This window comes from Podarcis cretensis (assembly GCF_951804945.1).
Source record: "Podarcis cretensis genome assembly, chromosome: 2".
NCBI lineage: Eukaryota > Metazoa > Chordata > Lepidosauria > Squamata > Lacertidae > Podarcis > Podarcis cretensis.
The window spans coordinates 117,274,055-117,292,702 of record NC_137171.1 but is presented as its reverse complement, the minus strand read 5'-3'; the positions used below and the strand labels follow the sequence as shown (position 1 = coordinate 117,292,702).

At 45.0% G+C, this 18,648-nt stretch overlaps 1 protein-coding gene and 1 long non-coding RNA gene across 2 annotated transcripts; one reads left to right on the top strand and one right to left on the bottom strand.

Annotated features, from left to right (window-relative positions):
• Window positions 1-5,576: 5,576 nt before the first annotated feature.
• LOC307208564 (E3 ubiquitin-protein ligase TRIM7-like) lies at window positions 5,577-18,015 on the bottom strand. Its single transcript, XM_079963286.1, has 8 exons — window positions 17,527-18,015; window positions 16,474-16,569; window positions 14,492-14,722; window positions 12,009-12,031; window positions 11,001-11,119; window positions 10,517-10,549; window positions 8,858-8,890; window positions 5,577-6,274 (listed from the first exon to the last, which is right to left on the bottom strand). Exons 1-8 carry the CDS (start codon window positions 17,950-17,952, stop codon window positions 5,775-5,777), a joined length of 1,461 nt encoding a protein of 486 aa, XP_079819412.1. The 5' UTR covers window positions 17,953-18,015; the 3' UTR covers window positions 5,577-5,774.
• On the top strand, window positions 12,483-13,340 carry LOC307209277. Its single transcript, XR_013835503.1, has 3 exons — window positions 12,483-12,635; window positions 12,756-12,905; window positions 12,967-13,340. It is a non-coding gene; the product is annotated as an uncharacterized lncRNA (long non-coding RNA).
• Window positions 18,016-18,648: the final 633 nt, after the last annotated feature.

Genomic DNA, 18,648 nt, shown 5'->3' with positions numbered 1-18,648 from the left:
AGCAGCGGGAGCGCACCCCGCCGCAGGGATTCGAACCGCCGACCTTTCAATCGGCAAGTCCTAGGCGCTGAGGCTTTAACCCACAGCGCCACCTGCGTCCCATGCTCCTTATTTTTAAATAGGAGCAAATGTCAATGTGGAGAAAACCCACATTGCCATTTGCTCCGATTGAGAGCTAAAGAGCAGTTTTCCCCAGGAGAAACCAGCAGGATAACAGGCAGTGTGGGTAAGGCCTTGATCTCTGAACTGCACCTGAAAGTAGCCCCCATAACTGAGGGTGAATTAATTTTGTCTTGAATGATTTCTAGTTTACCATCGAGTTCATTCTCTTCCATGTGTTTTTCACTCATTGGGACTTTTAAGTGTAAAGATCATAATTCTTTGGGGAAATAAAGTGCTTTATAAAATGCTTTGATCCATGAAACTGTCACTATTACGAGTGCCAAATAATAGAACTTCTGCACTTGGAAGAAATGAACACCTAAACTTTGGACCTCCCTTCCTGTTGATATCAGGTAGTCCCCTCTTTTGGGTGGCTGCTTAACATTGTTTTTGTTTAGGTAATTCTATCCTGACATGTAGAAATTGAAATTAGACTACTGGATTTAATTATCATTTGAATGTTTTTGAATTCCTGTTTTCATAAATATTTTCTTTAGTATTTTAATGTTTATATCTGGGGTGTGGGTATGTGTAAACGGATTAGTTTTGTTATAATCAATCAAGCAGTACATAAAGCTTGTAAAATCAAATGAATCATATAGACAATTCCTTTTCCTGTGTGTGTGTTTCGCTTTACTGTACAGTGGTGCCCCGCAAGACAAACGCCTTGCAAGATGGAAAACCCGCTAGACGAAAGGGTTTTCCGTTTTGGAGGTGCTTCGCAAAACGAATTTCCCTATGGGCTTGCTTCGCAAGATGAAAATGTCTTGCGAGTTCCTGCGGGTTTTTTCCCCTTTTCCCCTCCTTTTCCTAAGCCGCTAAGCCGCTTATCAGGTGATCCACTAAAAGCCGCTAAACCGCTAATAGCGCTAATCCGCTAAGCTGTCAATGGGCTTGCTTCGCAAGACGAAAAAACCGCTATACGAAGAGCCTCACGGAACGGATTAATTTCGTCTTGCGAGGCACCACTGTATATGTTTTATTGGGGCTGGATTCCACTAAGTAGGATACTGGTAGGGTTGCCATATTCCGAAGCGCAAAATCCGGGACACATTTGGGGCACCTCCCCCATCCTGCATCTCCATCGTTCACCCCCTTCCTGTTCGCCCCCTCCTTCCCTCCTCTCCCTTACCTTTGCTGTCCTTGGCTTCCTACTCACAAGATGCTGGGTCTCTGGACAATGGGAGGCCAGAAGCCCGGGCAAGGCCTGGTGGCCAGTGGAAATGCCACCAGACCCAGTGCGGCCAATAATTATAATAAAAGTAAAATAAACCCAAACCCGGACACTTCATGTAAACTGCAAAAATCTGCCCAGAGGGGCATGCTGGCCCCCCAACAGAGGACATGTCCTGGAAAACCCAGACATATGGCAACCCTTGGTACTGGAAGAGAAGCAGTGCCGTGAGTCTCACTAGCATAACAGGACTTCAGCACCTCTTCTCCCCACTGAGAGAACCAAACCCCCCAGGGATGGTGAGGCGCATCTGTCTTGCAGGCTTTCCTTTGGCAGGCCAAATCCTCAGCTGCTGTAAAGTGCCCTGCCCTTGAGGGAGTCCAGAGAGCAGCCTCCCCTCTGCCTTGAGGACATTATGGGGTGTGATGTGGGGTGAGGAAGAGATGGAAAACTTTCCTTGAATGGACTTCCCTCACTTAGGGTCCAATCCCAGTTATAGGTAATTGCCCCTTCTCTCAGCAGTCTCCTCTACTCCAGCCCACATCATGCAGGAATGTCTTTTAAAATTTCAGATAAATCTTTTTTTTTTTAATTTCTTTGTTTCTTATCTTTGTTTCTTTGTTCTTTATTTCTTTATAAATTTTCTATTTTATTTATTTTTTTCTTTTTTTTCCAGTTACAAGATAGTACATAATGTTTGTATAGACATGAAAATCTTGTAATCAATCAATAATTTTTTTAAAAATAATTTTTATTGTTTCCCATTTTAACAATCCAATCAAATCACATTGAATGTTCCAGATTATACAAATGCATATCAAATAGTCCAAATAGTCTGCCTAAATTATTATTATTTTTTGTTGGGACTTCCCATGCTTCAAGTTCTGGAGGGAGGGCTCTGATCATCTCATATCTCTGCTGCCGTGAATAGTCTTTCCAATGGTTCCTTTAAATCTTCCTGTTGTTAACCTTCCTTCTTTCATGGCCTCTGAGTTGTTTCCACAAGCAAGTTGAAATAAGCAATGATGTGTTTCTGTGTGAATTTTATGTGTATGACTCTCCGCTGTTGTTGCAGTATCTCCTCACACGCTGGTGTTTATGCCGAATCAATTCAAAAGTCATTTCGCTGCTGGCAGACGCCATCTTCTCTCAGTTCCGATGAAATCAAATCTAGGCGTTTGCTCATTAATTTTCCCAGACCAGTTGCATCAAACATTAGCCTTTCCAGAGGAGATTTACCAAATCGGACTTGAAATACAGATATAATGACATATTAAGAGCTCTCCTCTCCCCCTATGACTATTTATAACTCTGCAGCTTGGTCTTATTCCATAATGGCGGATTCCCAATTAAAAAATGCATCACATCTCAACATTCTAATAATTTTTTTGAAGTCTCTCCAGTGGCTAACGAGATCCTGCTTCTTTCTAAAATCAGCATTTGGAGGGTCTTTTATCTTCTTCCAGGCAATTCAAAAAACAGAAGCTTTAATTATATAATACTGTTATTTCCACAAACTTTATATTTTCCCATCTCGCTTGCTATAAATAATGTAAACGGTTCTTCTGGGGGGGGGGTGTTGCCAAGTAATATAATAAATCAGAGTACAATAGTAAAAAAGACTTTACCCCCCTCCTTTTCCGTTCTGTTCCAACATACCAACTTACAGTAGATGTTATCCTTCTTCCACTCCGTCTCTTTTGGACCTCAGTGGCTGGCTTAATTGGCAGATTAATTTCCCCCTCCTCACTTGAAGCATGGCCAAAACTTAAATCCAATTTTTCATCTTAATTAATGGAACTTGGTGCGCTCGCGGGGACAGCGTCCAGGAGATCCAAACTCCCTCGGGGGCTTTCCATCCTGTGCCCCCACCCCCTTCTTCCTTACGAACTTGGGGGTGGTTTATTGGGCATCTGTGGATGAGACTGCATCTTCCCTTACCCTGAGAAGAAGTTGGGAGGCTGATTACTCCATCTCAGCCTCTAATTACCCCGTGGGAGCTGGAGTGATGGTATTGTCAGCCATCTTCCATGGCGCCTCAAGCGGAAGTCATCAATAAATAATTGATAATTGAAAAAAAAATATTTTGGGTGGCGTTTTAGTTCTACAGAAAGTTGGAAAGATTATCCTAAGTTAACATAGGATCCAAGCCCTTTTTTTTTATAGAGCTAAATGCCTGGAGCCAGTGTGGTGTAGTGGTTAAGAGTGGTAGACTAGTAATCTGGGGAACCGGGTTCGCTTCCTCGCTCCTCCACATGCAGCTGCTGGGTGACCTTGGGCCAGTCACACTTCTCTGAAGTCTCTCAGCCTCACTCACCTCACAGAGTGTTTGTTGTGGGGGAGGAAGGGAAAGGAGAATGTGAGCCGCTTTGAGACTCCTTAGGGTAGTGATAAAGCGGGATATCAAATCCAAACTCTTCTTCATCCACTGTCCCTTTCTCTAAGCAATACATGTATGCGCAGAGGCAGGTATGAGGCCAAGCTGCTTTCAGAATTATTCACAGGACTGTGAAGTATCGGCAGGTGTGAGGTATTCACTGAGAAGAGGCTTTGCTCAGTGCAAGGAATCAGTGGAGGAGCTGAAGATTACATGCTGCATGGTTCAGTCATAATCATCATTGGCAATCCCTCATGGCCAAATAAGATTGTCTTCCAGGAACGCAGTCTTAGCGGTGTGTCTGTAAATGACTGTTGGAGGCCAATTCTGGATTCACACATCCTTCCACAGTAGGAACATAGGTTTCTGGGCGGGAGCTGATCACAGTGAGGATGTGCCAAACAAACGTGCTTCAGTATAGCATGGTGAGCAAGCATGGTAAAGTGGCAGCGCATCTCTCCATATACAGTGGTACCTTGGGTTAAGTACTTAATTCGTTCCGGAGATCCGTTCTTAACCTGAAACTGTTCTTAACCTGAAGCACCACTTTAGCTAATGGGGCCTCCTGCTGCTGCCGCGCTGCCAGAGCACGATTTCTGTTCCAATCCTGAAGCAAAGTTCTTAACCTGAGGTACTATTTCTGGGTTAGCGGAGTCTAACCTGAAGCGTATGTAACCCGAGGTGCCACTGTATAGGTAAAGGGTAAAGGGACCCCTGACCATTAGGTCCAGTCGTGGCCGACTCTGGGGTTGCGGTGCTCATCTTGCTTTTTTGGCTGAGGGAGCCAGCGTACAGCTTCCAGGTCATGTGGCCAGCATGACTAAGCCGCTTCTGGCGAACCAGAGCAGCGCACGGAAACACCATTTACCTTCCCACCAGAGAGGTACCTAGCAGTTTGAAAGCACGTCAGAGTGCAAGTAGATAAATAGGTACCGCTCTGGCGGGAAGGTAAACGGCGTTTCCGTGCGCTGCTCTGGTTCGCCAGCAGCGGCTTAGTCATGCTGGCCACATGACCCGGAAGCTGTATGCCAGCGCCCTCGGCCAATAAAGTAAGATGAGCGCCGCAACCCCAGAGTCGGTCACGACTGGACCTAATGGTCAGGAGTCCCTTTACCTTTTATGGATATGGTGAGGCTGCACTTACACAGGGAATTTGTAGTTTGTGCCTCTCACACAGTTTGTATCTTTTTCCTGTCTTGAGGTCTACAGAAACAAGAGCGCCCTCTTTTGATATGCACGAAGGGGTGGATTTCTAGTAATCCACCAATGCAAATACAATGTGCATATCTGAACAACTATCGGAGGTCTTGTAGGGACATGAAGGCATACCACACAGCTGTCTGATTTTAAGCAGGACACATGGAATAATAAAAAAAAGGAAGTGAAAACCCCCTTCCAAGTTACCACTCCTCTTCCTCCTTCCTCCATGAGGAAACAGAGACTATGGCCACGGCAGAAGTGGAGGAGGCTGTGCTGCCTGCAGCAGCTCTGCCCAAGGCGGCTTTGCCCATGACTGGGGCCGCTCTGCTTGAGTCCATGCTGGTGGCAGAGGAAAAGGCGGCGGCCACAGAGGAGGCGGCGGCCAAAAGTATGGGAGGGGCAGCTGGTGAGCAAGTGGACGAGGGGGTGTGCAAGCGGGTGGGGAGAGCGATCAGTGAGGGTGCAGCAGGGGGGTAGGGTGGCGGCAGAACTTTTTTTGAAGGGTATGGGAAGGTGAAAGAATGAAACTAGGATTGAAGGTGATGGAAGCTGAACCCTTTTGAGGAATATGTTATTTATTGGGAAAGTTAAAATGTTACTGTCTCTTTAAAAAATAAGCTGCAGGGGGAATTCTGGGAAAGGGAAGAAAAACAAGATAAAGTCTTATTTTTGTTTGTTTTATTATTTATGCTGATTGTGACAGAAATGAATCCTCTCAAAAGACCCCTCAAAAGCTTCCAAAGGGCTCCTGAGAAGCCTATGTGTGTGTGTGAACCACCCTGAGACCCCCAAGTATAGGGCGATATATAAATTCAATTACGTGTGTGTGTGTGTCATTCTAGTGAGGCAGATTTTGTCTCCTCAGCAGATTTCAAGGTGGGTAGAAACTGTATCCAGCCGAAAGAAAGGGAGAAGGGTCTCTCCAGAGAACCAGGCTCCTGAGAATGTGTGGAGTTTGGTTCCCGAGTCAGCATTATAAAAAGACACACATCCGCCTTCATAGTCCAGAGTCACCCGGATCCTCTTGAGCTTCCCATTCAGGGACAGACAAAGGGGATTAAGGGAACTGCAGATCTTGTGCTGACCATCTTTCAATTGTATAGCCCAGATCCCTCCCTCGGGACTTAGGGGAAATCCATCCCTGCTTACTGACTTCACAGCGACACCTACAACCCATCCTCTCCCATTTTCCACATTGACTTCCCAGAAATGTTTGCCTGCTGTGAATCCCTCACGTCCTAACATAGGACGACAGTAGTCGCTGAATCTTTCACGAGGTTTTTCTCCCAGTCTCACACTTTTCCGATCCTCAGACAGGATGTGCCTGGTATCAGCTGTGTCTGGATCCAGAGTGACATTCGCTGTTGAGGAGATGATGAAGGAAAGAGAGGCAGAGTCAGCTGAGAGTTGGAGATGAATATCCTGATCCAAGAGATGCCCAGACTAGATCCCCTCTCAAGTAATTGGGAGTTGTTTGCATTGCATTCTGGATTGGGACCCTCCTCCACTTCTTCCAGACTTGCCCTAAGTGAACCAGGTTTCTGTTGTTTTTATATTCAATGTATTTATATTGTGCTCCTCCAGTTATTCCAGGTGAAATATTTTTTTTAAGGCATATATATTTATATATATATAAAATAAATGTTCATAAATGTACCAACCAAGCACATATATATAAACCACATGTCTGAAATCCCACAGAAAAAGTCCTGAAACCATTTTGTCCCTCCCAAATTGACCTCAAACATTTCTCTGCAAGGTCGAAGGAAATTGGAAAAGCCTCCCCATTGTCTTCTCCTTCACAAATCCTGCCTGAAGGATATGTCTGTGTATGAATAGGGTGAGCCTGTGACCTGGCTCAGGAACTAAGTATTTATCATTACAAAAGACTGGCCAGGCTCCCCAGGTAATTCAATCAAGTGACCATCAACAGGTAACCTGCCAGACAGGAGATAAACAACGCACTCAGATTTCTGTTGTAGACCGCCTTTTCTGTGATGTAGGTAAGATGTATCTGGGGTGGTGGTCTTGGGCTACACCCCTTCTGTGATGTAAGTATGATGTTTCTGGGGGTGGTCTTGGACTGTAGGGCGGGCAATTTAAATATCTATATAAGGGCAGGCACACCTTGGTTCTGGGCCCCCCTCCTTTCTCCTACGTGTGAGGGGAGCAACCTGTTGCAACAGTTCAATAAAGATCAGGCTTACTAGCTGCTTTGCTTCTCAATATTCTCTGGTTGGCCTCTGTTATTTTCTCCGACCGATGGAGAACCTACAAAACGCTCTATAAGGGCCCTTATGTCCCCCATAAGGGAGTAAGGGCAGATTTTTGTTTATTACACAGGCATATAAATTATTATTATGAATTATTAATCATTATTATTCTTTTAAAAATCATGAAAAGTGTGGTTTCCAGTATATTTGGGCATATGGAGGGTGTCAGCTGAGCTGGGGGTTAGGGTTGAGTTAGGAAATCCCTAACTCTGTGAGCCAGATAGAGAGGCTGAAAGAGTGTCTCTTTTCATGCGTTTTTTGCTCTTGCCTGCTTGTGATCCTAAAATTTTCTTATGCTGCTGGGCCCCACTTTTGCATGCAGACAAAGGGCTTCTTCACACCACAGTTTATGCTGTGTTTGTGGCTGCTTCTGACCTCATTTCATTTGCGTGGTCCAGGTGATATTACCCTCAAACAACATCACTTGGGGGCCATATTCAGGTCTCCATCATGTTATTGAATTGCACAAGTGTATTTCTAAAGAACAGCCACTGAAATTGTTTAGCTCGTTTCTGATGCTAGTCCTACACAGAGTAGACATGTTTAAATTAATAAACCCAAGTTACTCATTTTTACTCTGTCTATACTTTACAGCAACAGTTCTCTCCCTCAATTGTTTCTCCTTATTGCAATTGTGCTCTTCCACAACAGGAATATTTATTTTTTTAAAAGATAATTAATGGCTCCTCCTCCTCCCTTTGCTGTCCTATTTCAGACTGCAGATTTCTCCCTGACCAGATAATTGACAAACTCTGATGACCAGCTAATTGGCAGCATTTGCAAAGCTAAGATAAGGCCTGCATATTCATGTAATTTTGGAATGGAGTCTTTGTTTAATGCTTCTCTCTTGGATTTAATCTACTCAATAAGGCTAGTTGCCTGGAGAAAACAGGAGACAATAAAAATGTACCCAGTTACAGGCTGAGTGTCAAGATAACTACACTGGTACCTCAGGGTTAAGAACTTAATTCATTCTGGAGGTGCGTTCTTAACCTGCAACTGTTCTTAACCTGAAGCACCACTTTAGCTAATGGGGTCTCCTGCTGCGGCGGCGCAATTTCTATTCTCATCCTGAAGCAAAGTTTTTAACCCGAGGTACTATTTCTGGGTTAGCAGAGTCTATAACCTGAAGCGTCTGTAACCCGAGGTACCACTGTAACTGAATCCTCTGTGTTCAGAGAGAGTATCTCTGAAAGCAGGAACAGAAGTCTGTAAAGGTTGTATTTAGTAGCCAGCAGACTTCACATATCTCCCTTCGTGATTTGAGTCCTGACATCTGGGAGAGATTCTGTTAATGGAAGTTATAACAAAAAAGTATGGCTACTTGCAAGCCGGTCCCTGAATCTCAGGTGAAGGGAGCCCGAAAGTGGCAGGAGCCATTGCCTTCCTGCCATGAATGTGGGATCCCTGGAGGCATCAGACAAGCTCTAGGCAGGAACAGAATTCCTCCATCATTACTCTCACACTTGTGGGCAGTTCCTTTGTAAGTGGAGGCACTCTCCAAACACCCAGTTCTGCACTCTCAAGCCCACCATCCTCTGTTTTACATATGAGGAACCCAAACAGCAAGACTAAAGCTATTGATCGTTCCCAACTCTGCAGAACAGACTCCTTAATTCCAATGAAACACCAGACCCCTCCCGTGAACGTGGGCCTCCATTGGAAATTTACCTTTCTGAAACTGTTGTCCGAATGACCAATTATCTGAGGAAGAAAAAGATATAAAGTTTAAGGGCTATATCTCACAAAAATTGTAGTTACAAATAATCACTTCATAAAAAAGCATATGTTGTTTCCTCATTTCACATCAAAGAACAAGTAACTGGAAACAAGAAAGTTGTAGTCAGATGAAATTAAAGTAACAGGTAAAAATCAGACATTGTAAACCATACTAGACAACAACAGAATAAAGTCATTCCAAATCCATCAATGAAATGGGGATCCATAGCAAAGGATGGGAGGGCCGGCACTGCGGTAACAGTATTTTTAAAGGATCCAGAGGAGAGCTGGAGGCAGGTTCCAAGCTGCCCCAAGTAAACAGGTGGGGGAAAGCTATTGAAACCAGAATTGTTAAAAATACTGACAGAGCAAATTTGCAGAAGAAGAATTGGCAGAGATTTGAAATCTAATTCCAAGGGTCTCGTGCAACAGGAAGTCCTGCCTCATTAAACTTCTAAAATTCTTTCAGAATGTTAACAAAATTTTTGATAGAAGCTTCCTGGAAAAGTGTCCTTAGCTTCCCATGTGGGGCTTATCTAATAAGAATTGCAGGATTGTGTGATGGTTGAAGCACTATGCACGGCAGCTGTGGGTGGATGTCTGAGGAGGAGACGGCTCAGGCCTTTGTTCCACTGCTGGACCAGCCTGGGCAAGACACTGTTGGCTCTTGGCCCACTTGGGAAAGGCTGACTCCTCTTCCCAAGCACTGGGGCCTGCTGCCGGTGATCTGTCCCTGGCTGGTCTTCGGTCAGTCCAGGGAGATCAATAATAAGCGACACCTCCCTCTCGAGAGATGCACACTCCCTTTCCCCTTGCATCTCAGCAGAAGAAAGACGACAGTCTGAAAGTAGTCAGACTCATTCTACTTTATTCCCGGACTGTACACTGTAGACGAGCTAGTACAAAACATGTCTGCTCTCTCAGAAACCTCCGTACAACTCACTCACTCCTCCTTTGCAGCAACAACAACAGGAAGGTCTCAAGTTACACTTGGTACACAGCCCTGAGAATAGCGTTGAATATCCTGTCTCACACTCAGTCACATCATAAGAATCACATGATGTAAACAATGAGCTGCTGGTTCGCAGCTGGTGAGCACTCATATCCCAACATCCTCCCCCATATGAGGCGAATCAACAGACACTGGGTGCTTGCTGACACCCTTTTTAATGACCTTCAGGACATTGAAACCCAAGGAAAGACTGGGAACCTCCAAAAGGACCTCCAGATTGTGTAGTTGGGAACGCAACGTAAGGAAGGTTCCATGTAAATGAAAACTGGATGTTAGGCTGACCCAGTGGGATTTCGTAAGGGGAAAAGTCAATGAAACAGTTTATAGGTAGGAACCAAACTCCTAAGTCATTGGTCCCAGAATGGCATGCAGGTTCTTCGCAGGGATGCCAGCACCCCCACAAAAATCTACCCCACACCTGTACCTTCAAACCCTTCCTCTGGTCATTCATTGTACATATAAAGAAACTAAATGCCACTATAGACCCAGAACTAAGCTATTGAATGTGCTTCCAAAGTCTGCAGAACTGACTGTTTAACCACAAAGAAATACCCGAACCCCACCCCTCCTGTGAATTGGGGTTCCTCATTGGAAATTACCTTGCTGAAGCTGTTCTCTGAATGAAAGGGAGTCTAGGGAAGAAAAAAAGATAAGAAGTGTAAGTACTACATTTTTTCATTTCAAATATGTGTTCTTACCAAATAACACTTTATACTGCAGCATCTATCTAACCCGTGATCTTTTCTCTGCCACGGTTTCTTCCTAAAACGGGTGCAGCCAACCAGCTAAAAAGAGACAGATTGTCCTGATCTCTCTCCCCTCACCCTCCCTCCATGGCCTCTGCCCGAAAATGGCACCAAAGCACAAACGAGTAAAGAAGTGGGCAAACTTCAGCTGTTCAGACATCAGGTGTGTGTGTAGCGAGATTTGACTATAATTCTTTGTGTTTGTCTAACTGAGTGTTCATGTAACAAGCAGACAGATAACGGGACCTGTGTGTACAATATAATATGAGCCTGGTGTGCTCACTTTTTGACTTACATAATGCCCAGAATAAAATCATTGTAGTCATTATTTTATTACCTTGGAATTTCTTCATGGCAGAATCCAGAAGTTGGTCTATATCACAGAATCTGGAGGTCTTTCTCTTCAGCTTTGGAGGGAAAGTTGGCGGATTCTCCAATTTCTGTCTTTTGTCATACCTGGTGAAAGGAAACAAAATATTAGTCTGGTCAATTCCACAATTCCTGGTAAAGGAAAGAAAGCTGAGAGGAGGAAGAGAATGGTAGAGAGCCTAGAGGGACAGGCAGACACAGAGGGGAGAGATTCTTCCTCGCCATGGGGTCCAAAACAGCCAAACCCCAAGTCTCCAGAAGGTGACCAGGCCAGACAGAGAGGTAGCCTAACTCAAGAAGGAAGAAGCCTTGCCACTGCTGAGGTGCTTGTTCAGGGAAATGGTAGCCACCTATTCTGGCCCCTGCTGCCTGAGGCAACCAACACCCTCTTTGTTCCATAGCTTAGTGCAAAATCCATATTTGCCTTTGTGTGTGTGTGTGTGTGTGTGTGTGTGTTACGCTTTCCAATATATAACTACCTCTGTCGTAAAGGTATATATGAAAGTATTGAAAAGGTAATTTCAAAGCCTGGAAATATGAAAACCTTTCGGCCTGCCATCAAAACGTTATTGTTATTATTAAGGGAAGTGCTCAGTGGCTCCATGTGGATGTTAAAAAGCAATGGGGACAAGATGGAACCCTGTGGGACAACCCTGGAATGCTCCCATGGCCCTGAAATATGTCCCCCATAGAAATTCTCTTTCAGACGTTTGAAACTATTGCAGAGTCAGTGAGTAGGATGTGCAGGAGGCAGAGAAGAGCCCCCAGACCTGTTTGATAGCAGGGAATAAGGTGCTGCTCTAAGCCTGATTCTTGGAGGGAGAGAATTGGGGCACAACAAGGTCAAAAAAGAGGGCCCTGGTTTTACTTGTGAAATGCTGTAGGTCTACAGTCTCTACCACAGGAGGCAGATCTTACGTACTCTCCTCTTTAATCCCTCACGGCATGCTAACAGAAATGAGCAGGATCCACTTACCTCTGCAAGGTGCTCCTCACATCCTAGAGAGGAAAAGAGAAGGGAAATCACTACACACCACAGACCACACTAGGAAGACCCCCTCAGACCCCTCTGATGTCAGTCTCATAGCACACACACCAAAGTTTTGGGTAGGGATGGCTGAATCGTCGAATTTTCAGCAGCTGGGTAAATCGTACACTTTACTTGGCTGGAGAACTGCCTAATAATAAATAATAATAATAATAATAATAATAATTTATTTATACCCCGCCCATCTGGCTGGGCCTCCCCAGCCACTCTGGGCGGCTTCCATAGAAAGCAAAAATACAATAAAATATCACACGTTAAAAACTTCCCTGAAGAGGGCTGCCTTAAGATGTCTTCTGAATGTCAGGTAGTTGTTTATCGCTTTGACATCTGCTGGAAGGGCGTTCCACAGGGCGGGCGCCACAACCGAGAAGGCCCTCTGCCTGGTTCCCTGTAACTTGGCCTCTCGCAGCGAGGGAACTGCCAGAAGGCCCTCGGTGCTGGACCTCAGTGTCCGGGCAGAATGATGGGGGTGGAGACGCTCCTTCAGGTATACTGAACCGAGGCCGTTTAGGGCTTTAAAGGTCAGCACCAACAGTTTGAATTGTGCTCGGAAACGTACTGGGAGCCAATGTAGGTCTTTCAAGACCGGTGTTATATGGTCTCGGTGGCCGCCCCCAGTCACCAGTCTAGCTGCCGCATTCTGGATTAGTTGTAGTTTCCAAGTCACCTTCAAAGGTAGCCCCACGTAGAGTGCATTGCAGTAGTCCAAGCGGGAGATAACCAGAGCATGCACCACTCTGGCGAGACAGTCCACAGGCAGATAGGGTTTCAGCCTACGTAGCAGATGGAGCTGGTAAACAGCTGCCCTGGACACAGATTTGACCTGTGCTTCCATGGACAGCTGTGAGTCCAAAATGACTCCCAGGCTGCGCACCTGGTCCTTCAGGGGCACCGTTACCCCATTCAGGACCAGGGAATCCTCCACACCTGCCCACCTCCTGTCCCCCCAAAACAGCACTTCTGTCTTGTCAGGATTCAACCTCAATCTGTTAGCTGCCATCCATCCTCCAACCGCCTCCAGACACTCACACAGGACCTTCACTGGTTCTGATTTAAAAGAGAGGTAGAGCTGGGTATCATCCGCATACTGATGAACACCCAGCCCAAACCTCCTGATGATCTCTCCCAGTGGCTGCATGTAAATGTTGAAAAGCATGGGGGAGAGGACAGAACCCTGAGGCACCCCACAAGTGAGAGCCCAGGGGTCTGAACACTCATCCCCCACCACCACTTTCTGAACACGGCCCAGGAGAAAGGAGCGGAACCACTGTAGGACAGTGCCCCTAGCTCCTAGCCCCTCAAGACGGTCCAGAAGGATGTTATGGTCGATGGTATCAAACGCCGCTGAGAGATCCAGCAGAACTAGGAAACAGCTCTCACCTTTGTCCCTAGCCCGCTGGAGATCATCAACCAGAGCGACCAAGGCAGTTTCAGTCCCATGATGAGGCCTGAATCCTGACTGGAAAGGATTCAAATGGTCCACTTCTTCCAGGCGTGCCTGGAGTTGTTTGGCAACTGCTTGCTCAATCACCTTGCCCAAGAATGGAAGATTTGAGACTGGGCGATAGTTGGCCATCGTGGCCGCATCTAAAGATGGTTTTTTAAGAAGCGGTTTAATAATCGCCTCTTTCAGCGGGTCTGGGAAGGCTCCCTCACGGAGGGAAGCATTCACCACCCCACGAAGCCCATCGCCCAGTCCTTCCCGGCTAGCTTTTATAAGCTAGGATGGGCAAGGATCCAGGAGACAGGTGGTTGGCTTCACTCGTCCAAGCAGCCTGTCCACATCCTCGGAGGTAACAGATTGGAATTGATCCCACTCAACTTGACCAGACAGGACTCTAGGACTCTCCCGCCCCGGCCCTGCTCCCACGGTGGAGTCTACTTCTTCCCGAATCTGAGCGATTTTATCTGCAAAAAACTTTGCCTTAGAAAGTCCAGAAAACTGCAAATGCTGATGAATGTTTGTAATTCAGTTTGCATATCGATTTATAAAGTGCAAATGAGGAATGATCCATCCCACGTCTATTGGATGCACAAGAGACCTGGCTTGAGGCTCCACCAATTGAGCCCCTTTATGTGCCCACTTCATGGGTAGGCAAACTAAGGCCTGGGGGCCGGATCCAGCCCAATCGCTTTCTCAGTATGGCCCGTGGACGGTCTGGGAATCAGCGTGTTTTCACATGTGTGCTTTTATTTAAAATGCATCTCTGGGATATTTGTGGGGCATAGAAATTCGTTCATTTTTTTCTTTCAAAATATAGTCTGGCCCCCCACAAGGTCTGAGGGACAGTGGACTGGCCCCCTGCTGAAAAAGTTTGCTGACCCCTGACCTCCATCTATAAAAGCAGCAAAGGTCTGCAGCCACCTTTCTCCTGACAGGGATCCTTGTGCTCTTCCTGCCCCTGTCTTACCTGCAGGAATTCGCTCTCTGGCTGCTGGCGCTTCTCCTGCATCTCCTGAATGAGCCTTTTCACATAGGAGAGATCCCTGGAGAGTCTGGCCAGCTGCTCTTCCCTTTTCCTTGCAATCTCCTTCTCCACCTTTTCTATCTCGTTCAGCAGACATTTTTCTTGTTCTTCGATAAACTGGTGCAGTTGTCTGAACTTCTCCGCTGTCTTCTGCCTCTCAGCTTCTGTTAATTTCTGCAAGGTGCGGGGAAGAAAAGCGGAGCCCTGAGTCTGGAATATGGGACCTCACGAAAACAAGACGTGAGTCTTCCACAGGGAGGGCACTTCTGACTTTGCATGGACACAAAATCAACTTCCTGCTGGTGAAGAAGTTCCCTTCAGGCATTAAAGGAAGCATGGTGCTTTAGACTGGCACCTTAAACAAGTAGGAACAGGAGGAAGTCAAAGGTGGCATGTTCATCCCCAGCACTCCCCATTTACAGTGGTACCTCAGGTTACATATGCTTCAGGTTACAGACTCTGCTAACCCAGAAATAGTGCTTCAGGTTAAGGACTTTGCTTCAGGATGAGAACAGAAATTGTGCTCCGGTGGCATGGCAGCAGCAGGGGGCCCCATTAGCTAAAGTGGTGCTTCAGGTTAAGAATAGTTTCAGGTTAAGAACGGACCTCCGGAACGAATCAAGTACTTAACCCGAGGTACCACTGTACTTTAAAGCTCCAAGATGGCTTGAGTTTCCTAAAAATTAGTAATGTATCCATTTTTGTAGAGGGTCAGAGGGTTAAGTCAGCTGTCAGCTCAGAACTAGCAGGACAGATGGTAGAGAGGTAACTTCAGGAGGCAGAAAATGCCAGTACAGGCCTGAGAAGTGCCCACCTTCTCCTGCACCAGTGAATGAGAGCTCAAGCTCATCTCAAGCCTGGTAAATTTGCCAAATATCTCTTCCTGAAAAAGATATGCAGTGAAATACAGTAATCTTCTGAAATTCACACGTCTCCAAATTTAGCCAGGTTACCCCAGCCAGGTAACATTTACAAGAATAAGGGTGAAGTATGAATACAGATGAATTTATCATTCCAAAATAAATTTATTGATATGCATTGATTAAGTTCGTAAAGTTAAGAATAAACATCGTATGATTGTTCATAGGGTTAAAGTAACTAATATATATAACAGTGTTAAGTTATAAAAAAAGAACAAAGGATGTTGAGCTGTGGTGGAGGGAAGTCACAATAGTAGAAACAAGGAAAGTAGATATGAAATAGATATAACATAGAACGTACTGTTAAAAATGGAAACTTATAATTGATTGTAATATTTCATACTTTATATTCTGTATATTCTAAAATAAAAAATAGCATTAAGTTCTAAACAAAAGTTATAAGAATTCTAATGTCTCAAATATAGAATATTCATAAATACATATATATCTAATTATATAAACCATGTGTCTGAAATAGTACAGGAGAGCAATCCTGATGCCATTTTGACACTCCCAATGACCTCAAATATTCCTCTGCCCTAAGGGAGGCAAATGGAGAAAGCCTTCCCATTGTCTTTTCGCTTATAAATCCTGTCTTAAGAGCATATTTGTATATGAATAGGGTGAGTCCGTGACCTGGATTTAGGAGCTAAAGTATTAACCATCACAAAAGAATGGCCAGGCTGCCCAGGTAACGCAAACTGCGACCATTATCAGGTATCCTGACAGACAGGATTTCTGCTGTAGACCACCTCCTGTGATGTATATATGATTTTGGGGTGCTCTTTGGCTAAGGGGGTTGGGCAATGTCAAAAGTCTTTAAAGGTCCCTTCACACTTTTGTTCAGGGTCTCTCCGTCCTTAGAAGGAGGGGAGGGAACACTCTTGCAAAAAATAAATAAAATATCTGCCTTGCTTTCCATTGGATCCTGCCTCCATCCATTCTCTGACCGATCAAAAGCCAAACCCCAATTTTTACATCACTAGTAACAACAGTGACACTTACAAGGAGTTCCTCACATTCCTTTTTCACGTCTTCTTGATAGGCCAGAATTCTTTCTCTCTCTCTCCTCAGAATCTCCAGACGTCTACACATCAGTCCCTAAAAACAAACAAACCCAAAAGCTTAGGTTTGAACGAGAGAAGCAGAAGTGTTGATTGTTTATTTATTTTATTTACCACACTGATACACCACCATTATCTTCCAAGAATCTCAAGGTGGTATCCATGGTTCTTTTCCTCCCCATTTTATCCGCACAACAACCCTGTTGTGGCTAAGAGATGGTGACTGGCCCAAGGTCACCTAGAGACTGAGTGGCTGAGTGGGGATTCGAACCCTGTCCTCCCAGGCCAGGCATAGGCAAACTCGGTCCTCCAGATGTTTTTGGACAACAATTCCCATCATCCCAGACCACCGGTCCTGTTAGCTAGGGATCATGGAAGTTGTAGTCCCAAAACATCTGGAGGGCCAAATTTGCCTATGCCTGTCCCAGGCTGTGGTCCAACACTCTAACCATTACGCCACACAGTTAAGCTGACTTCTTGGTGGCCTTGCTATTAGCTCTTTATCACATAAAGCGCTCTGGAACATTCTAGTATTTTTTCCAATTTCATTCATTTTATTGAGAATAAATAAGCAACGGTTAATGGTTTTTTTATATATATATATATTATTATTATAGAACTGGTGTAGAAACTTGCATAAAATCAGTATTTATTCGGGGGGATGTGTATCAGCGCTAGACGCACGGCTGATACCAATGTTTTTTCATTTTGAACCCCATGTTTTTAAAAGCAAAAATAATAATCTACGTTACAAAAGAGAGGAGCAGTGCGCAAGTTTTATTTTCCAACTACTAAGCAGAGAGAAGGTAATGTAGAAAAATAAAAGCAACAAAACACGTATTGAAAGCCTAATTTTGAAATTGGGGGGGGGGTAGAGTTTTGTATATCTGAATTTGACACAAAATTGAAGTCCCTCCATCCCGTGTAACCTAAGAGTTACAGAAAAGCTCCCAAGAAGAATCCAAAAAACCCAAAATCCAGAATGATTTCCTACCTTGTACTCCTTGGAAGCCTCTTTCAGAGGAATCGTCTCGTGACATACGTGCTCTTTGGATCTGTCGCACACAAGACAAATGGGGGCTCCGTCCTCCTTGCAGAAGAGCTTCAGGGGCTCCTGGTGCTTCTCGCAAACCTTTCCTTTTCCTCCTTCCTCCTTCCCCTCTTGAAGACTGAGCTTCTTGGCTATTTCTACCACGTTTTGCAACGGCCAGTTTGGGATGAGGCGCCTTTCCTGAACCGTTTCTCTGCAGTGAGGGCAGAAAGCCTCTGCCTCCGATTCCCCCCAGCACTGGATCACGCAGGACCGGCAGAAGTTGTGCCCACACTCTGGGATCATCACCGGATCCTTGAAATAGTCCAGGCAGATGGAGCAAGTGGCTTCATCGCAAAGACTCTGCACGGGACCCCCAGCAGCAGCCATGGCTCCCTCGCGCCAAAAACAAAGCAAACTTCCACTTTCTCTGTTTTCAGCCAATGGGCGTTTCCCTTCCTGCAGGATCTCGGTGCTGATGGGACTTTTTTTAAAAGAAGAAGCAGACCCGCCTCTGCAGCTGCTTAATGTTTTCTCAAATAGCCTTGATTGCTTCATCATTGCCGTGATTGCTTCTCTCTCTCTCCTCCCCCCCCCTTCATTAGAACTATATAGACACATAGATTTAAACATATCGTTGTGCATTGTCCTGAAATAAGAAATGCTTTTACAAATAACTAAACTAAACTAAACTAAATTCTTCCTTCCAGTAGCACCTTAAAGACCAACTAAGTTAGTTCTTGGTATGAGCTTTCGTGTGCATGCACACTTCTTCAGATACACTGTGCATGCACACGAAAGCTCATACCAAGAACTAACTTAGTTGGTCTTTAAGGTGCTACTGGAAGGAATTTTTTTATTTTGTTTTGACTATGGCAGACCAACAAGGCTACCTATCTGTAACTTAAACTAAATTCTTGTCATTGTGGAGAAACAGCCTCTGCTTCAAGGCAATCCACTTCCCCGAGGGCAGAGCTGTGTAGCAGTCAGTCCAACCAGTCCAAGAATATCTCTCTCTTTTTAATTTTTATTTATGCTTTTCAACTTTATACATTTCATTAATTTTACAGTCATTTTAATTAACAT

Coding starts and splice junctions, on each gene's coding strand:
- LOC307208564 (XM_079963286.1), bottom strand. CDS start 17,952: ATGGCTGCTGCTGGGGGTCCCGTGCAGAGTCTTTGCGATGAAGCCACT. Junction 12,032..14,491: donor CAGAGAGCGAATTCCTGCAG/GTAAGACAGGGG, acceptor TTTCCTCTCTAG/GATGTGAGGAGCACCTTGCA. Junction 8,891..10,516: donor CAGAGAACAGCTTCAGCAAG/GTAATTTCCAAT, acceptor TTTCTTCCTCAG/ATAATTGGTCATTCGGACAA.